This window comes from Pectinophora gossypiella, chromosome 2 (assembly GCF_024362695.1).
Source record: "Pectinophora gossypiella chromosome 2, ilPecGoss1.1, whole genome shotgun sequence".
NCBI lineage: Eukaryota > Metazoa > Arthropoda > Insecta > Lepidoptera > Gelechiidae > Pectinophora > Pectinophora gossypiella.
The window spans coordinates 14,231,768-14,256,282 of NC_065405.1; the positions used below are offsets into that span (position 1 = coordinate 14,231,768).

At 37.5% G+C, this 24,515-nt stretch overlaps 1 protein-coding gene across 1 annotated transcript in view; it reads right to left on the reverse strand.

The window, feature by feature from the left end:
* The window catches only part of LOC126378390 (protein eiger), a 60,305-nt gene extending 38,039 nt beyond the window's left edge, over positions 1-22,266 (reverse strand). The window contains exon 1 of the mRNA XM_050026717.1: positions 21,754-22,266. Within this exon, the coding sequence (XP_049882674.1) occupies positions 21,754-22,110 (357 nt within the window). The 5' untranslated portion in view covers positions 22,111-22,266. The remainder of the gene's footprint in view (positions 1-21,753) is intronic.
* Between the last annotated feature and the right edge of the window lie 2,249 nt (positions 22,267-24,515).

Below are 24,515 nucleotides of genomic sequence, written 5' to 3' on the forward strand. Positions count from 1 at the left end.
AGAAAGTATGTATATTTTACAATCCCTCTACTTTTTTTGATAAACGTAATTTACATGTACTTGTGAGTAACTTGTAGCTAGTGAACGTGTAGACTTGTAAGTTTTGATAAACACGGCACTGTTTTGTTCGAAAATACTTTAACAACAACTCCAAATGCTTACGGCGAATATTAAAGATCTTCTGACTTAAAAACTTACAAACATTTAACTCTGGAAATTGACTAGACATAAAATTGTGAAAGCTAGTTATACGGACACGGAAATGGCGGTGGATTGGCCATATCTGACCTCTTTGAAAGCGTAAAAGGGGCGCCCTAAAGAGGCTTTGCGTCATTGGGTTGACCGAAAGACTGTCAGTCCAGCATTCCAGCAGAGCAAAAAATATTAGAAGACCCGAAAAAGAACATGTATGTTTTAATATCCTCGTTTAAATTATAATTAAAGTTATGGAACGACGCCGCTTGTTTAGTAATAAAATTAAAAAATTAAATTAATTTATTCCCGATTTTATCACGATTTAATATTGTCGCTTTGAAAGCACCTTGTTGTTTTGTTTTTTTTTTTTTTTTTTAATTTAAATAGCAAAACTATTTCCGTGATTGTGATTAGTCACTTTGGTAATGCTACTAATTTTAGGTCAACTTGTTCAATTATTATTTTATTGCAACATTGTCATTGTTTATGACATATGCGTGGTATCTCGGTATATCGATCGATACGTCGAAAAAAAAATAGTTGTAAGTTCTGATAGTCGGAGAGACATAAATGATTGTAAAAATACTATTAGTGTTAGGAAATAAATACTAAAAATAGGTTATTGGCATTAAGCCATTTCCTCTGCGTGGATATGTATCCCATCATGTTGGCAGATGGCCCAATATTTATATTTTCGCATTTATTCCCGACAGTGGGTCGTCGACATTAAAGTAGCAGGTATGCAGATCATATTTCTATGTAGTTTATTAGCTCGGTGACTTGTATTTCGACTGCTGTACGCAATGTTTGACTCAAAATATTAGACCTATAAAGTGAATATTTCTATCTGTTTATTTCAGATACATAAACAAGTTACGACGTACGTAACTTTATGTAAGTAAACATTATATATAAGGTCACGTTTATAAATACATTGTACCGTTTATATTGTACACTCTTCGGTAAGCTATTCTGAGTAGATCGAGGCAATTCATCTAAAATAGCAATATTGCTTTTTAAAAGAATTGTTTTCATGTTACGATTTTAACCCACCACACACAGTTGCTCTGAATCGGAAGAAGTGTTAGTTTCTGGTCCGATAACCTGTCCGCCACACACTACATTAATATCATCATCATCGTAAGAGGGTCGTTACACCATCATCACATCACACAACTAACGAGGTACAAGATCCGGTCCACTGGAGGTCCGTGTTGGTCTATAAGTCTTTAGAAGACCTGGGGGTTAATAAGGCCACATCGAAGCAAATCATCTAAGAAGTAATATTGCAATTTGAAATTTGCGCATACAAAAGTGCGCAATGCAAACAAATAGCTTTGATTTGGCTTTGATGTCTTCTTTTTTTCCACCCTCGGAGCAGATTCCTACTCCGAACCCCAAGCGAATTAACTCAAATGTCCGCATAAACTTTCGAGTTATGAAGCGGCTTCCTGCCACGAAATGAAAATAGATAGATACACTTTGTTTATTGAATATTCCGATATAATAACACTATCGCGAATGTTTTCCGAGTAACTTAATGCGATCATTAACCACATAACACCATTTCGTGTTAATTATTTAGATTATTCAATGAAGAAAGCAAACATGTCGTTCCCGCCAAAAAGCCCCCCCCACCCATCACCGTCTTCTAACGACGTGTACCCATAGAGCAACATAGATTTCTAGTGGACCGCGGAGCTTGTACCTCGTTAGTTCGTATACGTGTAAGTTTAATACAAAATGTAATAAAGTAGTAAGGTATTATGAGTTTATGAGTCACCTATTTCCTGCAAACATTCGTCTGAAAACAACTACGTAACAAGCACTGTAGGTACTTGTATATACCTACTCGTATTATTCACTGCAACAAAGGAAATATCGACTAATACGGTCAAAGAACGTCCACAAATAGATAGATTGGTAATGCTGTTTATTTTCCCCTCGCTTCCGGGAATCATTAACCACAATTCATTAATGCGATGGCAAAATTCAACAAAAACACACTTATTGTTTAATATACCTAAACTAAACTTCTTAGTTATAATTTTAATAGAACGTATCACACGACTGCCGCACGTTCATCTTTTCCATTAAAGCATAACATACTTTAAATAACCTACCATTCGGGTTAATATTATTTTATGAATTTTATTATAATTTTAATTTAATATATTTTTTTTTGTATTGAAATTTCTAAATACCTATTTTAAAGACGATTATTTCAAGGATGAATAAATATGCCTTCCCCTTGCCGACGAAAATGATTTGGAAATATAAAATAAATATTATTTTCTAATAAAAGACATATCACGAAGTTACAAGCATTATGGCCAAGTTTGTTTTTATAAACTAAATATATTTATACATTATCTAAAATTAATGTATGCAGAAATTGACGATAATCTAAATACATTATTTTAATTAAATATTCTTTGTGTAATATTACTTTATATAAATAGATAATAGATAATATATTATAGATATTATAGATATTATAGATAATATAGATATATATATATATATATAATAGATAACGTAAGTTGACTATTGTTTTATTTTGTAATCTATAAACTTTACTTGAATACTTGTAAAAAGATGATTCATTCGGCAATAGATAGATAATGTCCATTAATGCCACAATACAGTCAACAATACAGTAAATAAAAAGCAAGCGAGCGTACACACGCTCCATTCACCGAAATTAATTACTCCGCTTAAAATCTACACAGATGTAAAAACAGTAGCCCTACTAAAACAGTAAAAAAGGCCCTCAGACCTTTGGCCTGACCTTTGCACCTTTATAATTGTCACAATTAATGAGACATGTGAACAAGGTGGCTGACGTCACTACGCAAACCTGCCGCGCAAAATATGCTTAACCCACATTCGTGCCTGAAATAGCCTGCATTCATATGCCATCGAAAAGTGATATATAAATTCCGCGCACGCACTCGGTATGCGTTTATGAATTATGATGCTCTTAATAGCTTTTATCTGTTAGCTACAGCTTTTCCGATAGCCGAACACACACTGCATTACACAAAATAATGCTTTTAAATACTTATGTGTAGAGTTACTAGAAAATGGCAGACTCTCTTTTATAATTTTAGAGAGTGAATGATGATTTTGAAAAATGGCACTGTACCGTACTGGCCGTTATCAGCCATAAAAAAGACCATGCCTTTTTTTGTTTCTTTACTTTTTATACTTTTCTGTAAAAGTCAGGATTGAAGCAAATCTCTGGCAAAGAGAATATAATTCACTACATTTTAGTCTCGGCTTAGCCCGGTGGGAAATATCCGTAAGTTTATGTATGTATTCTTTTTATGAAAATATATGGAAGTATAAACAACATGTTTATACTGTTTATATGATCGAAGTGACTACCATTAAACTCTAAAGAAGACTAGGCAGTATGGTCTTATGATCTTAGCCTGACCCTTAAAAAGCGAATGAAAAAGAAAATAACGCGGTACAAGATTGCACTCAACAATAATCGGACGCAATTCGCGCCACAAATCACGTGCACAGACAGACTGCACTTTGACAGCCATTGATCTAAATAAAGCCACGTTGTCTATCTAAACTATAAGCAATTGTTCTACAGACGTGAATTAAGGCCAGTGCAGTTTCCTAGAGCTCCATTCCACTGATGAATCCTAATGACGTAGGTACACTTGTAATTAATACATGCAATGCCTAGAAATAGCTCGATTTGTTGTTTATAACGTGTGGCTTGGCAAGTACGTATCTAGTTATACCTAAGTGAAATAGTTATGGCCGCTCCAGTAGGTATGTAGAATATGAACTACATAGTTACTCTTATATGCAAAGGTCAAACTTAGGTCAAAAATAAATTATGAAATTCTGACTACTAAATAAAGACAGATCTAAAGGTAACAAAAACCGTTTTCTTTTTTTTATTTAACTTATTTATGAATTTTTATTAAGAAAAATTTAATAATAAGTGCGATATTTTATCACGTTTCTCGATGATGTCACAGGTTGCTTTTTCATACAAATTCCATAGTAATTTCGTGTTTTGACGTTTAGTAAAAAGTAACTGATTTGACTAGTTGGAAACTAGCGTATTCGGTACCGAGCAGTTATGTTCCGTTCCCGGGAATGTTACCAATTTAAGAATGTTCCCGGCAGTAAAATGACGCATAACTTACAAAAGCTTTATTACCTTTATTACAAGAAAGAACAATTTGAAAAAAAAAAGACAGTATCCTTACTATTAAAAAGTTTTTACAACAGGAACTCTCCCACTTGTGAACCGTCCAGTGAGCACATCCAGTAAGGTACCAGCGTACCTAGGTACAAATTTTAAACGTACATAATTGAGTAGCTTTTTTATAATATATGGAAGATATAGTTCACTTGTGTATACATTATTATTTAAAAAGAAAATTCAGTTGGTTGTCGACTATATATCGACGGCGATACGGTTCACCACCATCACGTCGGTATAAAAAAAGTTAGGTGAAGTGTGAATACTTAGTTCATCATGCTGTAGATTTTCCTCTGACTACCCCATTATTTCCAAACTTTACTATTTATTCAGCGCTCTATTCACTAAAGCAGCATATTCACTATAACAAATGAGCTATCCTACAACAATTACGAAAGTTTCTCAATCTTAGTTTGTACAAGGTTTCTACACACAGTCACTAAAGTTTAGTACGTCTATTCATCTACAAAGTAAATGATCTTGCTACATCAGTGCTACGTAGATAGTATAATAATATGTATATATAATAAATCCAAAGAAGCTATTTAAATAGTTTCCATAGTAAGCCGGGAGTACACATGCCAGTAAAACGGGGCAGTAGCTTGTAATCTTGCATGCCAGTTACTGGCACGCCAGTTACCGGCATGCCAGTTACCGGCATGCCAGTTACCGGCACGTCAGTTACCGGCATGCCAGTTACTGGGACGCCAGTTACCGACATGTCAGTTAAGAGTCAGGGGGGTTAAAATGGCCACATCGAAGCTATTCATCTAAGAAAGCAATATTGCTATTTGTCATTTTATTGCATTGCGCAGTTACTTTTATATGCGCAAATGTCAAATTGCAATATTGCTTTCTTAGGTGAATTGCTTCAATGTGGCCATTTTAAACCCCTAGGACGAGTAAAACACAAACAAGTGAAAGGCAAGGAGGGGCCAGACTACGTTCTCCAATGGAGAATGATGAAATGGGTAAGTAGCAGTAGTTTTAAAGGTTTTTTTCAATATCACATACAACAACATGCAAGTACATTTAGATATCAGATTTTTTTTATTATTACTTACCTGTTCAACTGTTCATTTAAGTGCATTATTGTGAAGAAGACATCCGAAAGTAAGATGATCCGTGCTTCAGAAGCCACGTTAAGCCGTTGGTCCTGATTTCTAATTACTAGTGCTTATAAGTGGTTGAGCGTTGGGCTCACGATCCGGAGGTCCCGGGTTCGAATCCCGGTGGGGACATATCACAAAAATCACTTTGTGATCACATTACAGACCGATCACCTGATTGTCCGAAAGTAAGATGATCCGTGTTTCAGAAGCCACGTTAAGCCGTTGGTCCCGGTTACTACTTACTGATGTAAGTACGTAATTGTTACATGAGTCATGTCAGGGGTCTCTGGCGACTCAATAGTCACCCTGACATGGGGTTGATCATCGACCTCACACATAACCCACTCGATAGAAGCAGAAGATGAATATTGGGTATGTCGGCTAAAACTCGAGACATCTGGCAGCGTTGCTAGCCGGTAAGTTCGCACTTACTTTAGGTATTTAACAAGAAACCGTGGGCGTAGGTCATCGCCATTTGAATTCCACTGTTAATTCCATCAGACAATTGCAGTGACTCAGATGTCCTGGGATTGTTATCATAGACTCGTCAACTGCAATTAGTGTAATGGACTGATAGAAAGATATTGTCATTGAAGAAAATAAGTCATTTATCGTCATTCAGTATACCTACTTACGTAACTCCGCATGCGACATCTGTTTTTTATCTGATTACTTTGCTTTGTGTCCAGCGTCTACTGCTGGACACGGCTGGCCATTGTAAACTGAACTATTCTTATAAATAAAAAAATATATATCATTTACATGAACAGTTTAACAAAATATATTTCATTTTTTGCTCTAAGGTACACTTTACTCGACCCAATTGGGTCGTGTACTAGGTTCATGATAAATTATGAAATTCTGATTACTAAATAAAGACAGAGCTAAAACTATGGAGCTCGGTGGCGCAGCGGTAAACGCGCTTGGTCTGCGATTGTTGAAGTTAAGCAACTTTCGCAAAGGCCGGTCTTAGGATGGCTGACCACAAAAAAAAGTTTTCATCTCGAGCTCCTCCGTGCTTCGGAAGGCACGTTAAGCCGTTGGTCCCGGCTGCATTAGCAGTCGTTAATAACCACCAATCCGCACTGGGCCCGCGTGGTGGTTTAAGGCCCGATCTCCCTATCCATACATAGGGAAGGCCCGTGCCCCAGCAGTGGGGACGTTAATGGGCTGGTGATGATGCAATTAACTTATTTATGAATTTTAATAAAGAAATACGTAATAATTAGTCCGACATTTTATCACGTTTTCCTATGACATCACGGTATACTTTTTCATACAAATTCCATAGTAATTTCGTGTTTTGACCATAAGCAAAAAATAACTAATTTGACTAGATGGAAACTAGCCTATTGTCAATATTAGTCGTATAATTATTTGTAGTATGTTCAGATATATTTGTCATGTTAGCAACAATCTGAATGACAAACACAATTCGATAAAAGCGTTTCAGTTTAGAACACACAGCTGACCAAACGTGCGAAATTTCTCACGATTGCTGACGTCATATCGTCCAATAGGGCGATGTTATCCGGCAGATTAGGACGCTTGTACGCGGAAATGGAACAGGAAATGTGAACTATATTGAATTGAGTGCTTCCATAAAAGCGGAGCGGTGCAGATGGGCGGAATGGCATTGAGTAAAGCGGGGCGAAGACAAACTGCTTGGTCACATCTCCGTTCCATCACAACGTTCTTGGCGACTCCGCTACATCCTGCTCACCACTTCACGATAAGTGCTCTGCTCTATCTTCTTAAGCTTAATGCTTGGTACAGTCTTCCGTAACACAGTTGGATCGACCATTATAGACGGCGACACGGCTCTCCAACTATCACGTTGGTGTAAAAGAAAGCTCGGTGTTGTTGGTACCTAGTTCATCTTTCGATGGATGTACCTCTGCCTACCCCAATTGAGATATAGTTGTGCGCGTATGTTTATGATGCACACAGAGCCGGGAAAGCGAGCAAGCTGTATCAAATTCAAATTATTTATTTCAGATTAATATCCATAATTATAAGTATAAGTACATCAGATTAGATTAGATAAATTAAAATTAAATTATACGTATATAAAGTCAAATAAAATTAATATTATTAATTAAAATGAAATTACACGAAATAAAATAAAATACATTGGTGCCAATTCGGGTGCACACAAACCCAACCCAAATTCAGTTCGACAGCTCCCAAATGAGTGCCGTCCTGTACTTACAATAAGTGCAAGAAAGGGATAGAGCCAATTTTAGTCCTGTCATATCAATAGTATCAATAGGCTAGTTTCCAACTAGACACGAAATAACTATGGAATTTGTGACGCTGTGACGTCATAGAAAACGTGATAAACTGTCAGCCTTATTACGATTTTCGTGATTAAAAAGTCAGAGTTTCTAGGATACTTATAGAGCAACACGGACCTGAGGATACTACGTCTATTTTTAAATCTGTTTTAAACAATTTCTTCTCATCTCCTCCAATACAATTCTCTCTGACTCAGAGCGGGAAGAGACATACATTTCGAACCAACTGATTGGTTAATACTGACACATTACGTTGGTTCAGCTTTGTGGAAACTCATCTAACAGCCTGATGCGGTCAAAACACCCATATAACATTAACTGTGCCAGCTGTATGTTTAGATGGTTGTGAGGCAGCATGTTACGTCATCTTGACACCCTTATCTTGACAACCCCGTCGCGGACTGACATATCGACAACCGGGAAAATGGGGAGCGGAAGATATATTTTCCAGTTCGCGGCAGTTTTATGATTCAGTGACGTCCATCCCTAGTGACGCACTTTATTATATACTTACATATTATATCGATAAAAAATATGCAAACAATTGACACCCTTGATATTTTTGCGCTCAGCTAGCTTGTTAATTGTGTGGTAAACTTATACCGAACGGTCGCCGAAATTTCGTAACTTTATAATTTTATAATCACTACACTACATAGTATAGAACAAAGTCGCTTTTTCTGTCCCTATATCCCTATGTACGCTTAAATCTTTAAAACTACGGAACAGATTTTGATGCGTTTTTTTAATAGATATAGTGATTCAAGAGGAAGGTTTATATGTATAAAACATCCATTAAATAGTGGAGAAATACAGTTATTTTTGAGTTTTTTAATGTGATGTCGTAAATAATTACATTTTTTCCTCAGCATTGCACCCGAGCGAAGCCGGGCCGGGTTGCTAGTTTTATAATAATAGTTTCTGTGCGCACAGTTCCAATTCCAAATACAGACAGCATCAGCAACTTTTAAATATCATCGATTTGTAGTTTAGACACATACATACACGCACGCCTATTTCCCACCGGGGTAAGCAGAGGCTATGGAATTCCATTTCCTTCTATCCTGACACACTTCTCTTGTTTCCTTCAAATTGATCAAGCGTTTCATACACGCACGCCGATTCTAAAACTTTTTTAAGGACATCTCAAATTTGGCCAATGTATGTCCTTCTAGCTCTTCCTCTGCCAGCCCTACCATCAACCTTCGCTTTGTTTACAGCTTTATTAATCCTATTATCCTTCATCCGCTCTACGTGTCCAAACCAACTTAGACAGCTTAGCTTAGACAGATAACGTAAGTAAGAAACTTCAAAACACTTAAAATTGCATTGTCGATTTTCATAAATTATTGTTTTTACCACAAGAAGAAGTAAATAAGAATATTTTGCAAGCACGTTTCCAAAACTTTCCCAATACCTTTCTCTGTTGGTAAACATCATAATCCTTAAACACTTTTAAGAGAATTTCGTTGTTTGAAGCTTTGTATAAATTTATTATACGTAGGTACTCCTGGGAAATGTCGGCTTAAAGTATTCAACAACATTGAAAAGGGTTTATGGTGAGAAAAGGCTTTTCATAACGTCGTCACATGCCCGCAGGGATATGAAATTGTTCATCTTCATAAATATGTGGTCTACTTAGATGAAAACAAATTAGAAAACAACATTTTAAAAACAAACAAAAAATTTAAAATCTGTTAGTTCGTAAATCGAACTGGAACATGTAAAATATTTAAAATTGATAAGTAGTTTTTGATTTCCGGCAACCTAAATAATTTGATTATTATTTTTTTAATTTGCGTCTGACCACAACCTCACATATTTTATTTGAAAATGTGGTCTAAGATGGTACTCGCTTACCCAGTAAATACCTACTTATACAGAAAAGTTATGTTTGTGTAAATAAAAAGATTTTCATTCGTCAATAATGTATAGTAATGTATTGATGTTTAATTATCGCGCATTGCAATATTTATTTATCAAATCTGCAGTAAAAAAGTGTACTTTAAAACATCATACATTGTGACACCAGGCAAAGGTCATATCGGCAGTATTGTATTACAATGTAATATCATTTACAAATGTATCTGTGAATCAACTGCATTCTGTTTTCAATGCTAATGTTAATTTTAGTTCGAGATAAACTTTTTTATTGCAATTGTATTATGTTACTTTGTGATGCCAAACTTTTCTTTTTTACGTGACTTATTGTAGATTTATTCAATAACTACTTGACCGGAACCAAACTATTCTATATAGTAGCATAAAATAAATAGTAATTACTAGCTACATACAGGGTGTTAGTGACATAGTAACGAAAACTTTGGGGGATGATTCCGACCATGATTCTGAGTTGATATCAAGTGGAATTTTCCGTCGCAAAAGTATAGAAAGGAAAATAAATTAAAAAAGAACACTAAAATTTTCCGACAGGAAATTCGACGTTTCAGGACGTTTAGAACAAAATTATGAACATACTTCAGGGGCATGAGGTTAAGTATTTATGTAGTTGGAATTTGCGATGTAAAACTCCACTTGATATCCACTCACAATCATGGTCTGAATCGTCCCCTTCAGTATTCGTTACGGTGTACTTGTACGGGGTGTAAGTGACATCGTAACGAATACTGAGGCTTCTTTCTCAAGCGCCGGTTCGATCCCCGGTTCCGAACTTGCAACAGTGACTTATTAATTTAAGTCCAATTTCACTAACACAGTTGGCTCGACCATTATAAACGGAGATACGGCTCACCACCTATCATGTGGGTCTAACAGAAAGCTGGGTGAGCGTTATGTACAGTCATGAGCAATATGATGTACCCACTTTAGGACTCTGTCGCACTCACATATTTGAAATTTAGTGAGACTTACAGTTCAATTTGTCAAAAAAGTTAATGTGACATGGTACCAAAGTGTATACATATTAATGCTCGTGACCGTAGCTCTGGCTAGCCCAATTGAGAATAGTCGTGAACTTATGTTATGGAAATGTTTTATCACTGGACGAGACGGTTCAATTTAACGTTATTTATTAGATAATAGTCTCGGTAAGACAGACAGACAGACGTGAGTTAATTCCTTAAGTGTTTCCTCATTCTGGCTCGTTATCCACGGAATGATAGATTAAATTAACTTTGTTTATTGCTCTAGGTTACTTACGTCTTAAACCTTTATTACTGTTTTTTTTTTCTTTGAGTTTTCACTAACACAGATAGCTCGAACATTATAAACGGCGATACGGCCTCACCACCTATCACGTTAGTCTAACACAAAGCTCGGTGAGGCGTGGGTCCCTAGTTAATCTTTCGATGAATGCAAATACCTCTGACTACCCCAATTGGGATAAAGTCGTAAGCTTATGTTGTAATGTTTTTTTTTAGTTTATGATTGGCCCCAGCTACTAGCCGTAAAGTACCTCCACCAACCCGGATGAGTGTGACTATTAGTGACTATTAGTCCGGCCAAGTAGTTAATGCCGTATGGGGCAAATGTACAATAAGTAATTCACGTCAACAAATATCGGCGCCCAATACGAATTGGTGCGAGGCAGAGAGATATTGTCCTATACAGGGTGACATCGTAACGAATACTGATGGGGATGATTCAGCTGATTATTCCGAGTTAATATCAAGTGGAATTTTCTATCGAAAATTCCAACTAAGTACATAAATACTTACCCAAATATCATGCCTCTGAAATATGTTCATAATTTTGTTCTCATAAAACTTTGAAAGAGATGTTATATTAAATCGTAGGAACATGTTAGGAGAATGTTTCCAAGTTTGCCTCAAGAATGGCTGGAGAGTAGTTGGGGTTCTCCGGTGGTTAGGTTGAGATAGGTAAATATTTAAGATTCTTGATTTTAAAACAATTTTAAGACTTTAGAAGAGGAGAGGGAAGGCCTTTGCTCAGTAGTGGGACACGATAGCCTAGAGAAAAAGGTCCGGTTTTTTACAGAAGCAACTGCCTATCTGACCTTCCAACCCCGAAGGGAAAACCAGCCCAATACAGGTTAGGTCACATACCTCTGAAATTTCTCGGGAATGTGGGTTTCCTCACGATGTTTTCCTTCACCGCTGAACACGTGATAATCATTTATGATCCAAACATGAATTCGAAACAAATTCGACGACACTACTACTCATTGATGTACAATAATTAAGTATGTTACTATAGATAGACTGTTACTCAACATAACCTGCGCCGCCGTGTGTATCTTTATCTATATTGTACTCGTAGTCGTTCTACCTCCATGGCTGCTGACAGACATTCGTCGGTAGCACAATAAAACTTTCAATCTCAGAGAGTATAATCTAGATTATATGTGTATGTGTGTGACTTCAGTACCGTATGTGTTAGAGTGTGGTCACACGACGCGTTTTAGGTACGTCGCGACGCCTGGAATTCACATAAGGAACCACGCCAATCCCATAATTGATATTAAATCGATGTGATTGAAAATTCAATGTAAGGTTTTAGCATAATCGTATAGTGGCCCTTCTTTTTATTATCGTGTGGGTTGTGAGGTGGAATACCAAACTCATCAACCCTAGTGTCAGGGTTATTACTGAGCCGCCAAAGACCCCTGACATGGCTCATGTAACGACTACATTCTTACATCAGTAAGTAGTAACCGGGACCAGCGGCTTAACGTGCCTTCCGAAGCACGGTTCATCTTACTTTCGTATAATCAGGTGATCAGCCTGTAATGTCCTAATCAAAATAAGGATCACAAAGTGATTTTTGTGACATGTCCCACCGGTATTCGAACCCGGGGCCTCCGGATCGTAAGCCCAACGCTCGACCACTGGACCACGGAGGCCATAGTGGACCTGATTCCTGCAAATAATTACTAATTGTATTTTAAATTATACCTATCATTTTGTTATCCACCGAAAACGAAAGGGACGGATGATTGACAGTTGTTAGTTTTAAAATGAATGAATGTATAACCAGGACGAATCAAATAGGCATCTCATTGTATGTATCTCGTTTGACGTTGTCGACGTCGTCTCGTGTGCTGTCAAATTAATTCGGTCGGGTTATTGGCCAAAGTAAAATTTTGAAAAGGTTGTTTAATTTTCTGCATAAAATTGACGGGTGTAAAATTGCAGATTAACCGTCCCTTTCCTTTTCAGCGGATAAGAAAATGACAGGTATAACTTAAAATAATATTAGATGGTGTGTACAGGAATTAGCACCATTGAAAACAGAAGACTATGCGCAGGCCTGATCGTGAATTTAGAAATTAAAGTCAAGGCCTTAGATAAGGGGAATCTAAACGACAACAACATAATTCATTCATTTTTATTACTGTAACTGTCGAATGTCATATTCGTTTGCAACTTATCTAATGCCCCAGCAATGACACTCCGTCATTCTTATAAATTACAACAACATGCCACACGATGCGTTTGCGTTTGGTTGTAGTATTCACTACGATGATAGCGTTGCGTCAACGCAACGAACCGCTAACAGCAAGCCGTGTGGCCACTCTCTAACTACATAATGTTGAAATTGTAAGACATGTCATAAAAGATATGGAGGTCTTTGTTCGCGTTCAATTACTCTAGTGTCTGTACGTAGGTACGTGTATTAAATTGTATCTTTTGATTAGAAATATAAAACAAGACACTGCTCGATATTTTCTTCAAGAAAAATTGCGCATAGTACAAAACACTAATCTTACTTACCCATTAGAAACACGCCAATATCCAGAATTTCTGGTCTTGTAATGACTTTTGACTCTGTTCGCCGCATTAGGAATTACGGGTTTGAGCTTATAATAAAAAAAAATGTGTAAAAATATTAGGATAAAAACCTTTAACGAGCTATTAACTACCTCGTTGTAAACTACAGAACTATTTAATTTCTCGTATTATAACGCCATTAATTTGGAAATATTTTGGTTGTATAAGTATTGCTATTGTAAGTACCTATTACATATTGAACGCAAAACATTCATAATAGAACGGATAAAGTAACTAAAGATAAATAAAATGGATCAATTTTATTAGGCCCAACATACTCTTTGCCACTTTTATGTCGTGAACATTTTTATTACCTTCGCTGTAGTAAAGATGTATGTTCACAAACAAGATGTCTGCCCGACCGCTAGCGATTAGCGGGTATGATGGATAAGAACAACACAACAACAAACAGTACAAACGAGGGTCGACACAAAAATACTGCGGCAAATGTAATTTTCATTAAGTATTACAAGAATGTGTTTAGTATCAAAACTACATATTATTATGTAAATTATATGTTACAAGTGTCAATATTTATTTCAAGAGTATATTTTACAATCCCTCTACTTTTTTTGATAAACGCACTATTTAAAAAAAAAAACGAGTTGACTCGTTAGTTTTGATAAACAGGGCACAGAGCGCGAATACCTATAACCTTTAACTACAAGAAAAAATCATACGCTCGCCGCTTCAGCGCGCTGCGCTGTATCGCCATTTGCCACTGAACCGCGTCCTAAGGGCCTCGTCAGAACTGGCGGGTGTCCAACAAGTGTTTACATGCTACTGGCCTACCCAGCTCTATTTATACCAACATCCACGTGAGCCAGAATCAAATCTCACTGAAAAACAAACACACTAATTCCAAGAACACAGATTTACGAACGAACGTTCCGTCTTGTTGAGACGACTCAGGATTTTATATGCATAGGTAATACGAGTAGGTAAAGTTCAGACAGACAGAAGCAACTTAGGTACTATTTTACGTATTAGAGTCATACATACAGACATACATAAACTCACGTAATCCCTAACGGAGAGGGCAGAGCCACAAATAATCAAAGACAAGTTGCAGCCACTATTGATACGATGTCGTAAGCTGGATATGATGAACCTTATGGTGATAAGGGATCAGCCTATCGCCCATAACATTAGTCAATCATGTTAGAGGACACAATCCCTCTGTCAGTTTTTACGACGTGCCCGGGAAGACAAGCAGTTGAACGTGTTCTATGTTTTTTATTTGCTCCCAGAACAGCATAGAAGCAAGAGTAGTTATTAGAGTCATAGAATAACTAATAATACTTACTACGTACAGAAAGGACACTCTCCTCCCCGCACCAATACGAGCTTTACCTCAACCCCCTGGTAGGGGTTTTAGCCCTTTTAAACCGAGTACGGTAAGAAACAGATTTTTGTATGGAGTGTGCGAGGTTTACTAGACCAAAAAATCAATGAACCCACTATAAGCAAATTTTATGGAGAACCAACTTTATTATTTAACCTCTAAAAACTTACTGCAATTTATTTATTCAGACATCCAACAGCATTTACAATAGTTGTTTACTTATATTATTACATGTACAAAATTACTTCGCCAAGAACAGGATATCGTAGCATGCAAATTTAAAAAAGAAACTGTGTTACCCTAATAGCGCGTAATTCAAATACATACTTTTATTTAAAACTCGTAAGGTACAAATTTTTTAGAGTAAAAATTCTTTCTTGTATAGCAGTAACGTACCAATAAGTAATACAATTCCGTGTTTCGGAAGGCACGTTAAGCCGTTGGTCCCGGTTACTACTTACTGATATAAGTTGGTAGTCGTTACATGAGCCATGTCAAAGGCCTTTTGCGGCTCAATAACAATCCTGACACCAGGGTTGATGGGGTTGGTAATTCACCTCACAACCCACACGATAGAAGAGAAGAGTAATACAATAAAGTAACGATGCGCCTAACGAGGAAATGTCCTAATTAACGACCGTTAAAACTATTATTCACAAAAAAACCACAAAACAATGGAAGCTTATAGTCATACAGTCATGAGCAATATAATGTACCCACTTTAGGACTCCGTCGCACTAACATATTTGACATTTGGTGAGACTTACAGTTCAATTTGTCAAAAAAAATAATGTGACATGGTACCAAAGTGTATACATATTAATGCTCGTGACCGTACATTCTGTGACGTCAAATGGCAAAGGAAATAAACAGTCTAAGGAAAACCGAAGTTTATCCTTCCCCGGTTTGTAATAATAACATTAGGTAGAACATCATACAATCGTCATCACCATTATCCCGTTTGTATAGGGTCCGCTTCCCTGAAGATTTACCGAGTCCAGTTTTTTACAGAAGCCTGTCTGACCTTCCAACCGGGGAAAGAAAAACCAGCCCAACAGAGGTAAGGTCACATACCTACCTCCGATACGCATTTCTGGGAATAAGGGTTTCCTCACGATGTTTTCATTTACAGCTGAACGCGTGATAATAATTTATGATGCTCCAAAGATAAATTCGAATATAAATTCAAAAATCCTTCAGCACACAAAAAATTGTTTTAGCTTTTTAAAGGTAAGTATTTTTTTTGTTAGCGAACCCTGTGAAAAGCGGGGTAATGCTAGGGGGGATGAAAGGCATGTTTTTATTAAACTAGTACTTAATTTTAATTTTATACTTTTTAAACTAACCCGAAAATGCAAATAAAAAAATGGAAATGCTGTCCGGATTGGAAAATACTGGGCTGGAGAAGAACTAAATGAATATAAATTTACATTTATGTAGGTCGTTAGTAGGCCACAAATCTTTACTAAAGCGGTAAACGTCATTCATGATTTCTTCGACAAAAAATTGGCGCGAACGAATCTGACGCCCGATTCGATTTTCCCAAGGCCGAATATGTCGTTTATTGCGAACTAGTAGCTTCCGCCGGCATCTACTTCGCATGGAAACGGCTGTTTAATGAGCTTTCAAATCTTTATTTATCGAACACTGTTCGATCCCAGCTCTGGCTCTAAATCACTGAATTCCACTTTATGGGAATTCATGTTTAGATCATAGATAATTGATATCACATGGTTTCCAGAATCTGTACCCGGTTAATGGCAAAAGGCAATAGACTCGCCGCCCCCTATTGCATGGGGCTGAAACATAGCTGGCGAGGAGTGGGTTTATGATACTATACTTACGCCTCTACCTACCCCTTCGGAAATACAGGCGTGAATTTATGTATGTTATGTATCTTTATTTAAAACTAAATAGGTAATATACTTCTAATAAGTACATAACATATTTCTTTTTATATCTGATTAGAGTAGTTTTGTAATATCTGTAGGTTCAAGGTTAAATCAGTTGAATTGGTAAAACTCTTTGCTCCATGACTTTTTAAACCAACAGCGCACTGACATCTTTTGTAGAATAATATAGTATAGTCCTCCTTGTCGTATCCGACAACGGCGACCTCAGTGTCTTCTGCTTCTCTCGTGCGCTCGAATGTGACTGGCAAAGCCAAACTTTGTTCTGAAAACCCGGTCACATTGTAGAATAAAGCAAGGTTTAGAATGCCATTAAATATTATTTCTTTATCCATTTTTGAATTTTTTAACGGATAGGTAAAGGCAAGGTTGAGTTTTTGCTGATAATTACAGTATGTTAAAAATATAAGGTAAGTGGTACGTACCTAAGCAAATCTCTTTTTTTTTAATATATTATATTTTGTATTTTTTTTACTAAATGGCTTTTGATTAGGTAAATAGGTACCTTTCCCACCTATTACGCATAATGGGCTATTACAATTATTGTTTTTATTTAATAGTTACTTAATGAGGTATAATCATTTAATAGAAAATATATTTTACTGTTAATCAAGACGACTTAAAATATTACGTTCATCTATGAAGGTAAAACCACGTGTAAGTACCTATGTAGGCACTACTTACTTATATTGGTACGTCGGCCATTAAAAATTAACACAGCGCTTATCGCTTTTATTGCCTGTTTAACTTCTCTCGAGCTGTGGAGAGATATAATTAGCTTTTAGTGAGTTTTAATTGTATTATAATAGGAAGAGAGAGCCACGAATATGTTCTTATTTATAAAATTAACTCTCTTTAAAGATTTGTAGTGCTGTGATTGTTAGAAGTGATATAATTCATCTAATAATTTACTTACAGTAAAAGCAAACAAAAATTATGTGTATTATGTGTAAAAATATAAGTAAAAAAACTAATTCTCAATTATTTATTGCATTCCATGTAGTACGAGTACAATGGGGCGTTACGTAGGCATAGGAACTAATACCCTACTACGGAAAAATCACGCTCTAACAAGAAAATACTGTATATTTCTCTGAAATTCTTCCGGAATTACCAACTCAATTGATGCCAATTCTGGAATAAAAAACTTAATTCTGTTTTTAAAAATTAGATAGTAATGCTCTCTCTATCACTGCTTTATAACTGTCTTATATTGCTTATCTTAGGCGAAGGACTGTATTTAAGAGTTGTCAAATAAACTATTTAATTACAACTAACCAAATAAAACTTACTAACCACGCCGAGAAATAGTAATCGCAAGTCTACACTAATGAATGCAATCCCGACTCGAGATCGAAAATTCGTGATCCCGCGGGATTAGCAATATCAATACCGTAGGTGTGTTTGTGATAGTGAAGTTAATTATAACAAAATATTTAATGAAAGAAAGCAAAAACCTTTATTCTTCAATATTACTAACTAAATAATTAAGTTTTCTTTTGAAATCAAAAATACAACTAAAGGAGATTCGCCCAATCCCGTCAATCTCGAATGGGATCTCATCATTTATGCTTCGGGATTAATCCCGAAAAATTAAACGAGATCTCGCGAGATCGGGATTGCATTCCCCAGTCTACATATGACCCTAGGATCAAGTTCAACCGATGTATCGATGTCGCCGAGTTATATTATCTAAGTACGGCGGTTGCCCAACGCGGGGTGCGCGGGCGCAGGACGCGGCACGTTTTTGTTTACACTTGTAACTTGTTTCCGAACAGGTTTGGCGCCATGTCCGAATCACCTTGGCTGAGATTAGCGATTTTTCGCTAAAATAGCTAGATTTTTAGAAGAATTTACGGTAATTAAGATTGTTAGGTAGATTGTTTTTAAAATTAAGAGTTCATGGTCGAAAAGCCAAGGTGTTAAGTCGTAGAGCGTGATCAGGTGGCATTCTGTTCCAAGAATTATGTTTGTTTTATATCTCTAGAATGTCTAGAATTATATCTCTGTACACTAAAACGTGTAACTCTTGTTAGTAGCGTGACTGATTTTGTTAGGTTCTTTCTTATTTTTTAATTTATTCTTATCAAAGCAATGATACTCTACATTTTTACGAATTGTTAAAAATTGTCAGGGTACTTTGATAACCTAAATATCAGTAGCCTTTAGAATGCTAGATGCTATACTAGTCTAGACAAATTAGTAATCTAAGACGGTTTTAATGCGTCTGGCTGGCACATGACGACACCTTCATATATATTTTTAGTCGAAAGAGATAAACAGGGTGTTAAACACCGTACCGAATACTAAGGGGGATGATTCAGCTCTAGATTTTGTCTAAAAGTGGAATTTCCCGTCGCGTCGCAAAAAAATTGAATTCTATACTTTTGCAAAAGAAAATTCCACTTGATATTATTTTTAGCGTTTTTTTTTTTTAATTATTTTCAGTTCCTTACTTTGGCGATTGACAATTCCACTTGAGAGTCATGGTCTGAATCACTCTCAAAGTTTTCGTTACGGTGTCACTAACACCGTAACGAAAACTTTGATTTACCGGGTGAGAGCCTTCAGCGCTCCCCATTTGTCCGGCCAAGTAGTTAAAGTAGTCAAATCTACAATAAGTTACGTCAAAAAAAAAAAAAAGGTGTCACTAACATCCTGTATAGAAGCTGGTTAATATATACAAGATTATAAGGTCAAATGAAGTCAGTGGTTCAATCCATGATATCAAGAATGAAACGAATGAGCAGTAATCTGGGGCGTTCAAAGGCCATATTGAAGCAATCCATGTAAAAAAGCAATACCTACTTATTGAAATTAATAATTTGTTGAAATTGTGCGCTTACTTTCATATGCGCAAATGTCAGATTGCAATATTCCCTTTTTAGATTAATTAGTTCATTGTGACCTTTCTAGACCGTCTGATTGTGTTAATTAAATAGGTAGATACATAGTATTTACAATAATAATTGTAACAGCTGATGATATAAAAACATTGCACGAAAATATTATTGATATTTTGATAAGCCGTCAATGAGTATTGTATTAATGCACCTATTCTGAAGTTCATATAATAATAAATATGTGGAACAGCGGGTAATTTCTAGCAATTTGTAAACTTTGCAGAAATTCTACGAATAACTAGGTACTAAATGTCAATACCAACCTCATCAACCCTGTTGTCAGGGTTACTATTGAGCCGCTAAAGGCCCCTGACATGGCTCATGTAACGACTACTTACTTACATCAGTAAGTAGTAGCTGGGACCAACGGCTTAACGAGGTTGATGAGGTTGATACTCAGTCTCACAACTCACACGATAGAAGAAAAAAAAAACTGCGGTACCAGGAAAATAAATACAAGAGAAGAGCGTTCTGTTTCCTCTAAAAGCAAAATTTAAAGGCGAAATAATGTTTTCGAAGTAAATCCGGCAAGTAATATCATGAAATTAATTTCTCATTACTTACCTAGATATCTATGTGGGCATTGGAGCTTCTAGCAGACTACATTATGCTAAGCATATTGAAATTCCTGAAGCGGTTCGTCGTTAAGTTCCGAGCTTAGGTGTCGGGAATCTAATACATACCCAACGGTGTTAAAAGTATAATGATAATGGTGATGATGTGTGTATGGTGTAGTATTCTGATGTTTTAAGCCCCGGATTTTCAGACCAGTTGAACAAATATATATATATATTTTTTTAAGGAAAAGCGCATCTTTTATTATTAATAGTGTAATATAAAAATAACACTTGTGTCGACCAAGACGTAGAGATTCTTCACGTAGAGCTAATATTGTAAGAGCCAAATTGAATAAAAATAATTAGACAAATTTTACACGAAAGATTATAAATCTCACAGATAAGGAAGAAGATATTTTACAACTAGAATATAATACGCGTTAAATTTTATCAGTGTACAAGTTTTAGAAGCAAGTTTGAATGATATTGCATCAACTCGTACCTATAGCAGAGACAAGGAACGTAGAGAATAAATTGTTTAGCATCCAACATCTCAGTCTGTCGGTCAATTCGTTATACACTGTTTTATTAAGACCTTGGCCAACAGTGAACCATCACCTAGCAATTATTCTAGCGTCAATTAAATAAGTTATTCCTAGCACGAAACGGTCCACCGTCTCCTATCTTTGATCTGCTTAGAATTGATAACCTCGTTTGAATACTAATCTTTCTAATGGTCGTATTACTGGAATTGTGATTTGTGGCAACGGTAGTTTACGTGTTATGTAAAGCTTTAAGCTAGCTTTAATATGATAGAAATCCTAACGACGAAACAGTGAAGACTCCCAAGAAGTAACCCTTCAAATTATTATTGCGTATGGCAGACAAAAATAAAATATCCTGCGTGGATCATATATCCAACTTAAGATCCCCTAACCAAGTCTCTGCTACATCCGTCACACAATGCAGCTCGGCTATGCCACCTGGGAACCGGTGTAGAGGGTACTCGTTGATAGGGTTTGATCCGGGTGACCATGTGGTGATTGCGCATGTGATTGTGAATGTTCACAGCACCACCATCGCCATAAATCACCTACATAAATGGGGCTTAAAGGAGTCGCCATACTGTGATCCTTCAAATGCTATGTTATTATCTCCCATTGTGCTCCTATATCTATGTTGATAAATTCGGGAGTTTGATTTAGCGTCACGCAAGAATGAACTTTATTGGATGTTTTAATTCACCTGGCAGCTGATTAAACAAAACAACAACGGGGGTCGATCGGTCCGCAACTTCCAGTAGATTCGAGCTCCCACTCAGCATTCCATTGTGATTGTGATGTAAACATCTCTCGGTTTCGATTACTTCCAATTTAGGGTCCATATTCGATTTCACTAACGACGAATTTAGGGAATTAGGTTTTGAATAGTGGCAATGTTAACTTACCGTGTCTTCAACGTTGATAACCCTGTTGTTGGCAACCTTTTGGTTGAGGGATTTGACGTTAGCGGTGAGAGCAATCATGTTAGCGCTAAGCTCGTCAACCTGGTGCCGCAGCCGCGCCAGCTGCACCTCCCTCAACAGCGTCAGCACCAACAGCCACACGGCCAGCGCACACACCGCTGCGCCCAGCACCGCCAGCGCCGGTCGACGTCTGCCGCCCTTCTCCATCATCCCCGCGCGGTACTGCCTCTCAAAATCTCCACTCACTAAATTTTTCGACAAGTCTTTCACTTCATTCAACGATTCGGTTTGGGTATACATGGTAACGGGCTCCGGTATGAGCGCGCGGTTCTCAGCCATCACCGTGACACTGCACTCGCGACGAACTGCGTGATCAATTAGCTAGTTATCGGGCCATTATCCGGGTTCGCGGAAGGCCGGGTAAGTACGGGACGCAAGCGGAGCAGGACGCGCGGTCGCCGGGCCGGTCGGGACGTGAGTGCCGCGCCGCGCCGCCGCCGGCAGCGCCCGCGCGCGTCCCTGCTCCCTGCGTCCGCGCCCGGTGCGCGCTGTTCCTGTGTTCCCGGCACTATTAGCGCGAAATGTGCATCCAGATTAACCTTTATCACCTTTAACAGGAGATGCGAGTAACATACAATTGTATATTTGCTATAAATTATGCGCAGATCTAATCTGCCACGAGCACCAAATGTCAAGCACCAAAACATCCTAAAGTAATTAGGTAATGTTTACTCAACAATTAATTACGTCAGCGCATTAACAGTTAACTATGCGCGCCGATAACGAAAGTGGTATAATAAACTGACGACTCGTTACATTAATTTACTACAAACCTATTTTACTTGTTAGGCGAGCGTATCCAGTGTCATGAACTCAAAACAACAACACTCTAGACAGAGGAAAATCACTCATTGAGTAAAAAACTTGCCACAAACGGAGGGACAATAAGATGTATGACGATCGTGACAAATGAATGAAGATCAAACAGATATGGGCACATTCGAAAGATAGAAGAATATTAAAAAAGAAACGATGCTCAAAATTGTATATTGTGGCGAACGTAATAAAGTTACTTTTAAACGCTGCTTTGACATGCAAATAGATGTTGTTGATGTAGAGAACCAACGGAACGAACGAATTGGAATTTTGACCATAGCTGCATAACTTTTGAATTTACAACAGTTTATTAAAAATAATCAACAACCATTTTAGATCGTTTCTGAGGTGATAAAAACCTTTGGAGACAATACTTTCTCGTACTGAAAACTAAGTAAGTAAACATGACCAATTGCATAATGACGCAAGGATCGATAATACCAGCCCGCTCCATTTGTTTTCTAGCACGGATGCGCCGGCGCACACGATCCATGACGCGCCTGCGCGGCCGGTCCCTACTAGACACCCCAGCTAGCTTAATCAAAAGCAGACAGACGGACATTATTGAATTAATAGGTTAGTTGGTCTATGTACTGAATGCCATTAGACCAGATTTTGGTCATACTACTGGTTATCCAAATCTACTCTTTAGTCCATATTTTAAACATACCTCTGGTTATCACATTATGTAGTCACACTCTAGCCATAGAGGCAGCCAATCAGCTCGCGACACCAAACACTTCAGGACCCCGATACCGACCCCGCCGGCGTGGTCGACGACTTCCCTCAATCAGCGCTTATCGCTATCGACCCACTAGGGTCAATTAATTCTTTCGATTCGCGCCCAACTGGGCACCCTCGGGCCTGTTGTCTTAAATGTTGTACCGGGTGAGAGCTTTCAGCGCTCCCCATTTGTCCGGCCAAGTAGTTAATGCCATCTGCGGCAAATCTACAATAAGTCACGTCAAAAAAAACATGTAGTCACTAAGCCAGATATTTAGCATACCAATGGTTATTAACTTATCATATCTAGTCACTAAGCCAGATATTTGGCATCATCATCATCATCAGCCCATCACGCGGGCCCAGTGCGGATTGATGGTTATTAACGACTGTTAATGCAGCCGGGACCAACGGCTTAATGTGCCTTCTGATGCACGGAGGAGCTCGAGATGAAAACTTTTTTTTTGTGGTCACCCATCCTATGATCGGCCTTTGCGAAAGTTGCTTAACTTCGACAATCGCAGACCGAGCGCGTTTACCGCTGCGCCACCGAGCTCCTCTACTACTAGTTATTTACTTTGTATCACAGTTGTCTTCAATCTTCCCAATGGGGCGTAGTTAGCACTCTACACAATAATACATAGTTACCTAATTACATGTAACTAAGGGGATTCCCTCTGTTTGCCTGCTTCATACGAAATTCGACAGACGAGTACTTGATAAGATACTGACTTATAATGCTTTTGATATAGCTACTGCTATGTATTTAAAGTTTCATTTCAGAATTCGTGCGCTATCACCGCAAGTATACGAGACTGACCTCAAAAGCCAATCCTAAAACTAATATATCAGGAACACAGCCATACCCGATATGCTATAAGAATGAAAACGAATTTTGTGTAAACTGGTTTTGTACAAAATTACACCCACTCCATTCCATCTACGGACAACTTGACGTCTGCAGGCATTTCATCCTTATGTTGTGGATATACCACCAGTCCGCACTGAACGTTTTGCCTCTTCCTTTTAAATGCGGACAGCAAAGGACTGGAACTGTCTGCTGTCTGTTTTTCCAACTCGTTATAATCTGAGAGCCTTCAAGGCTAGAGTGAATAGGCAATTGCTAGGCAAGCGTGATCCACCTT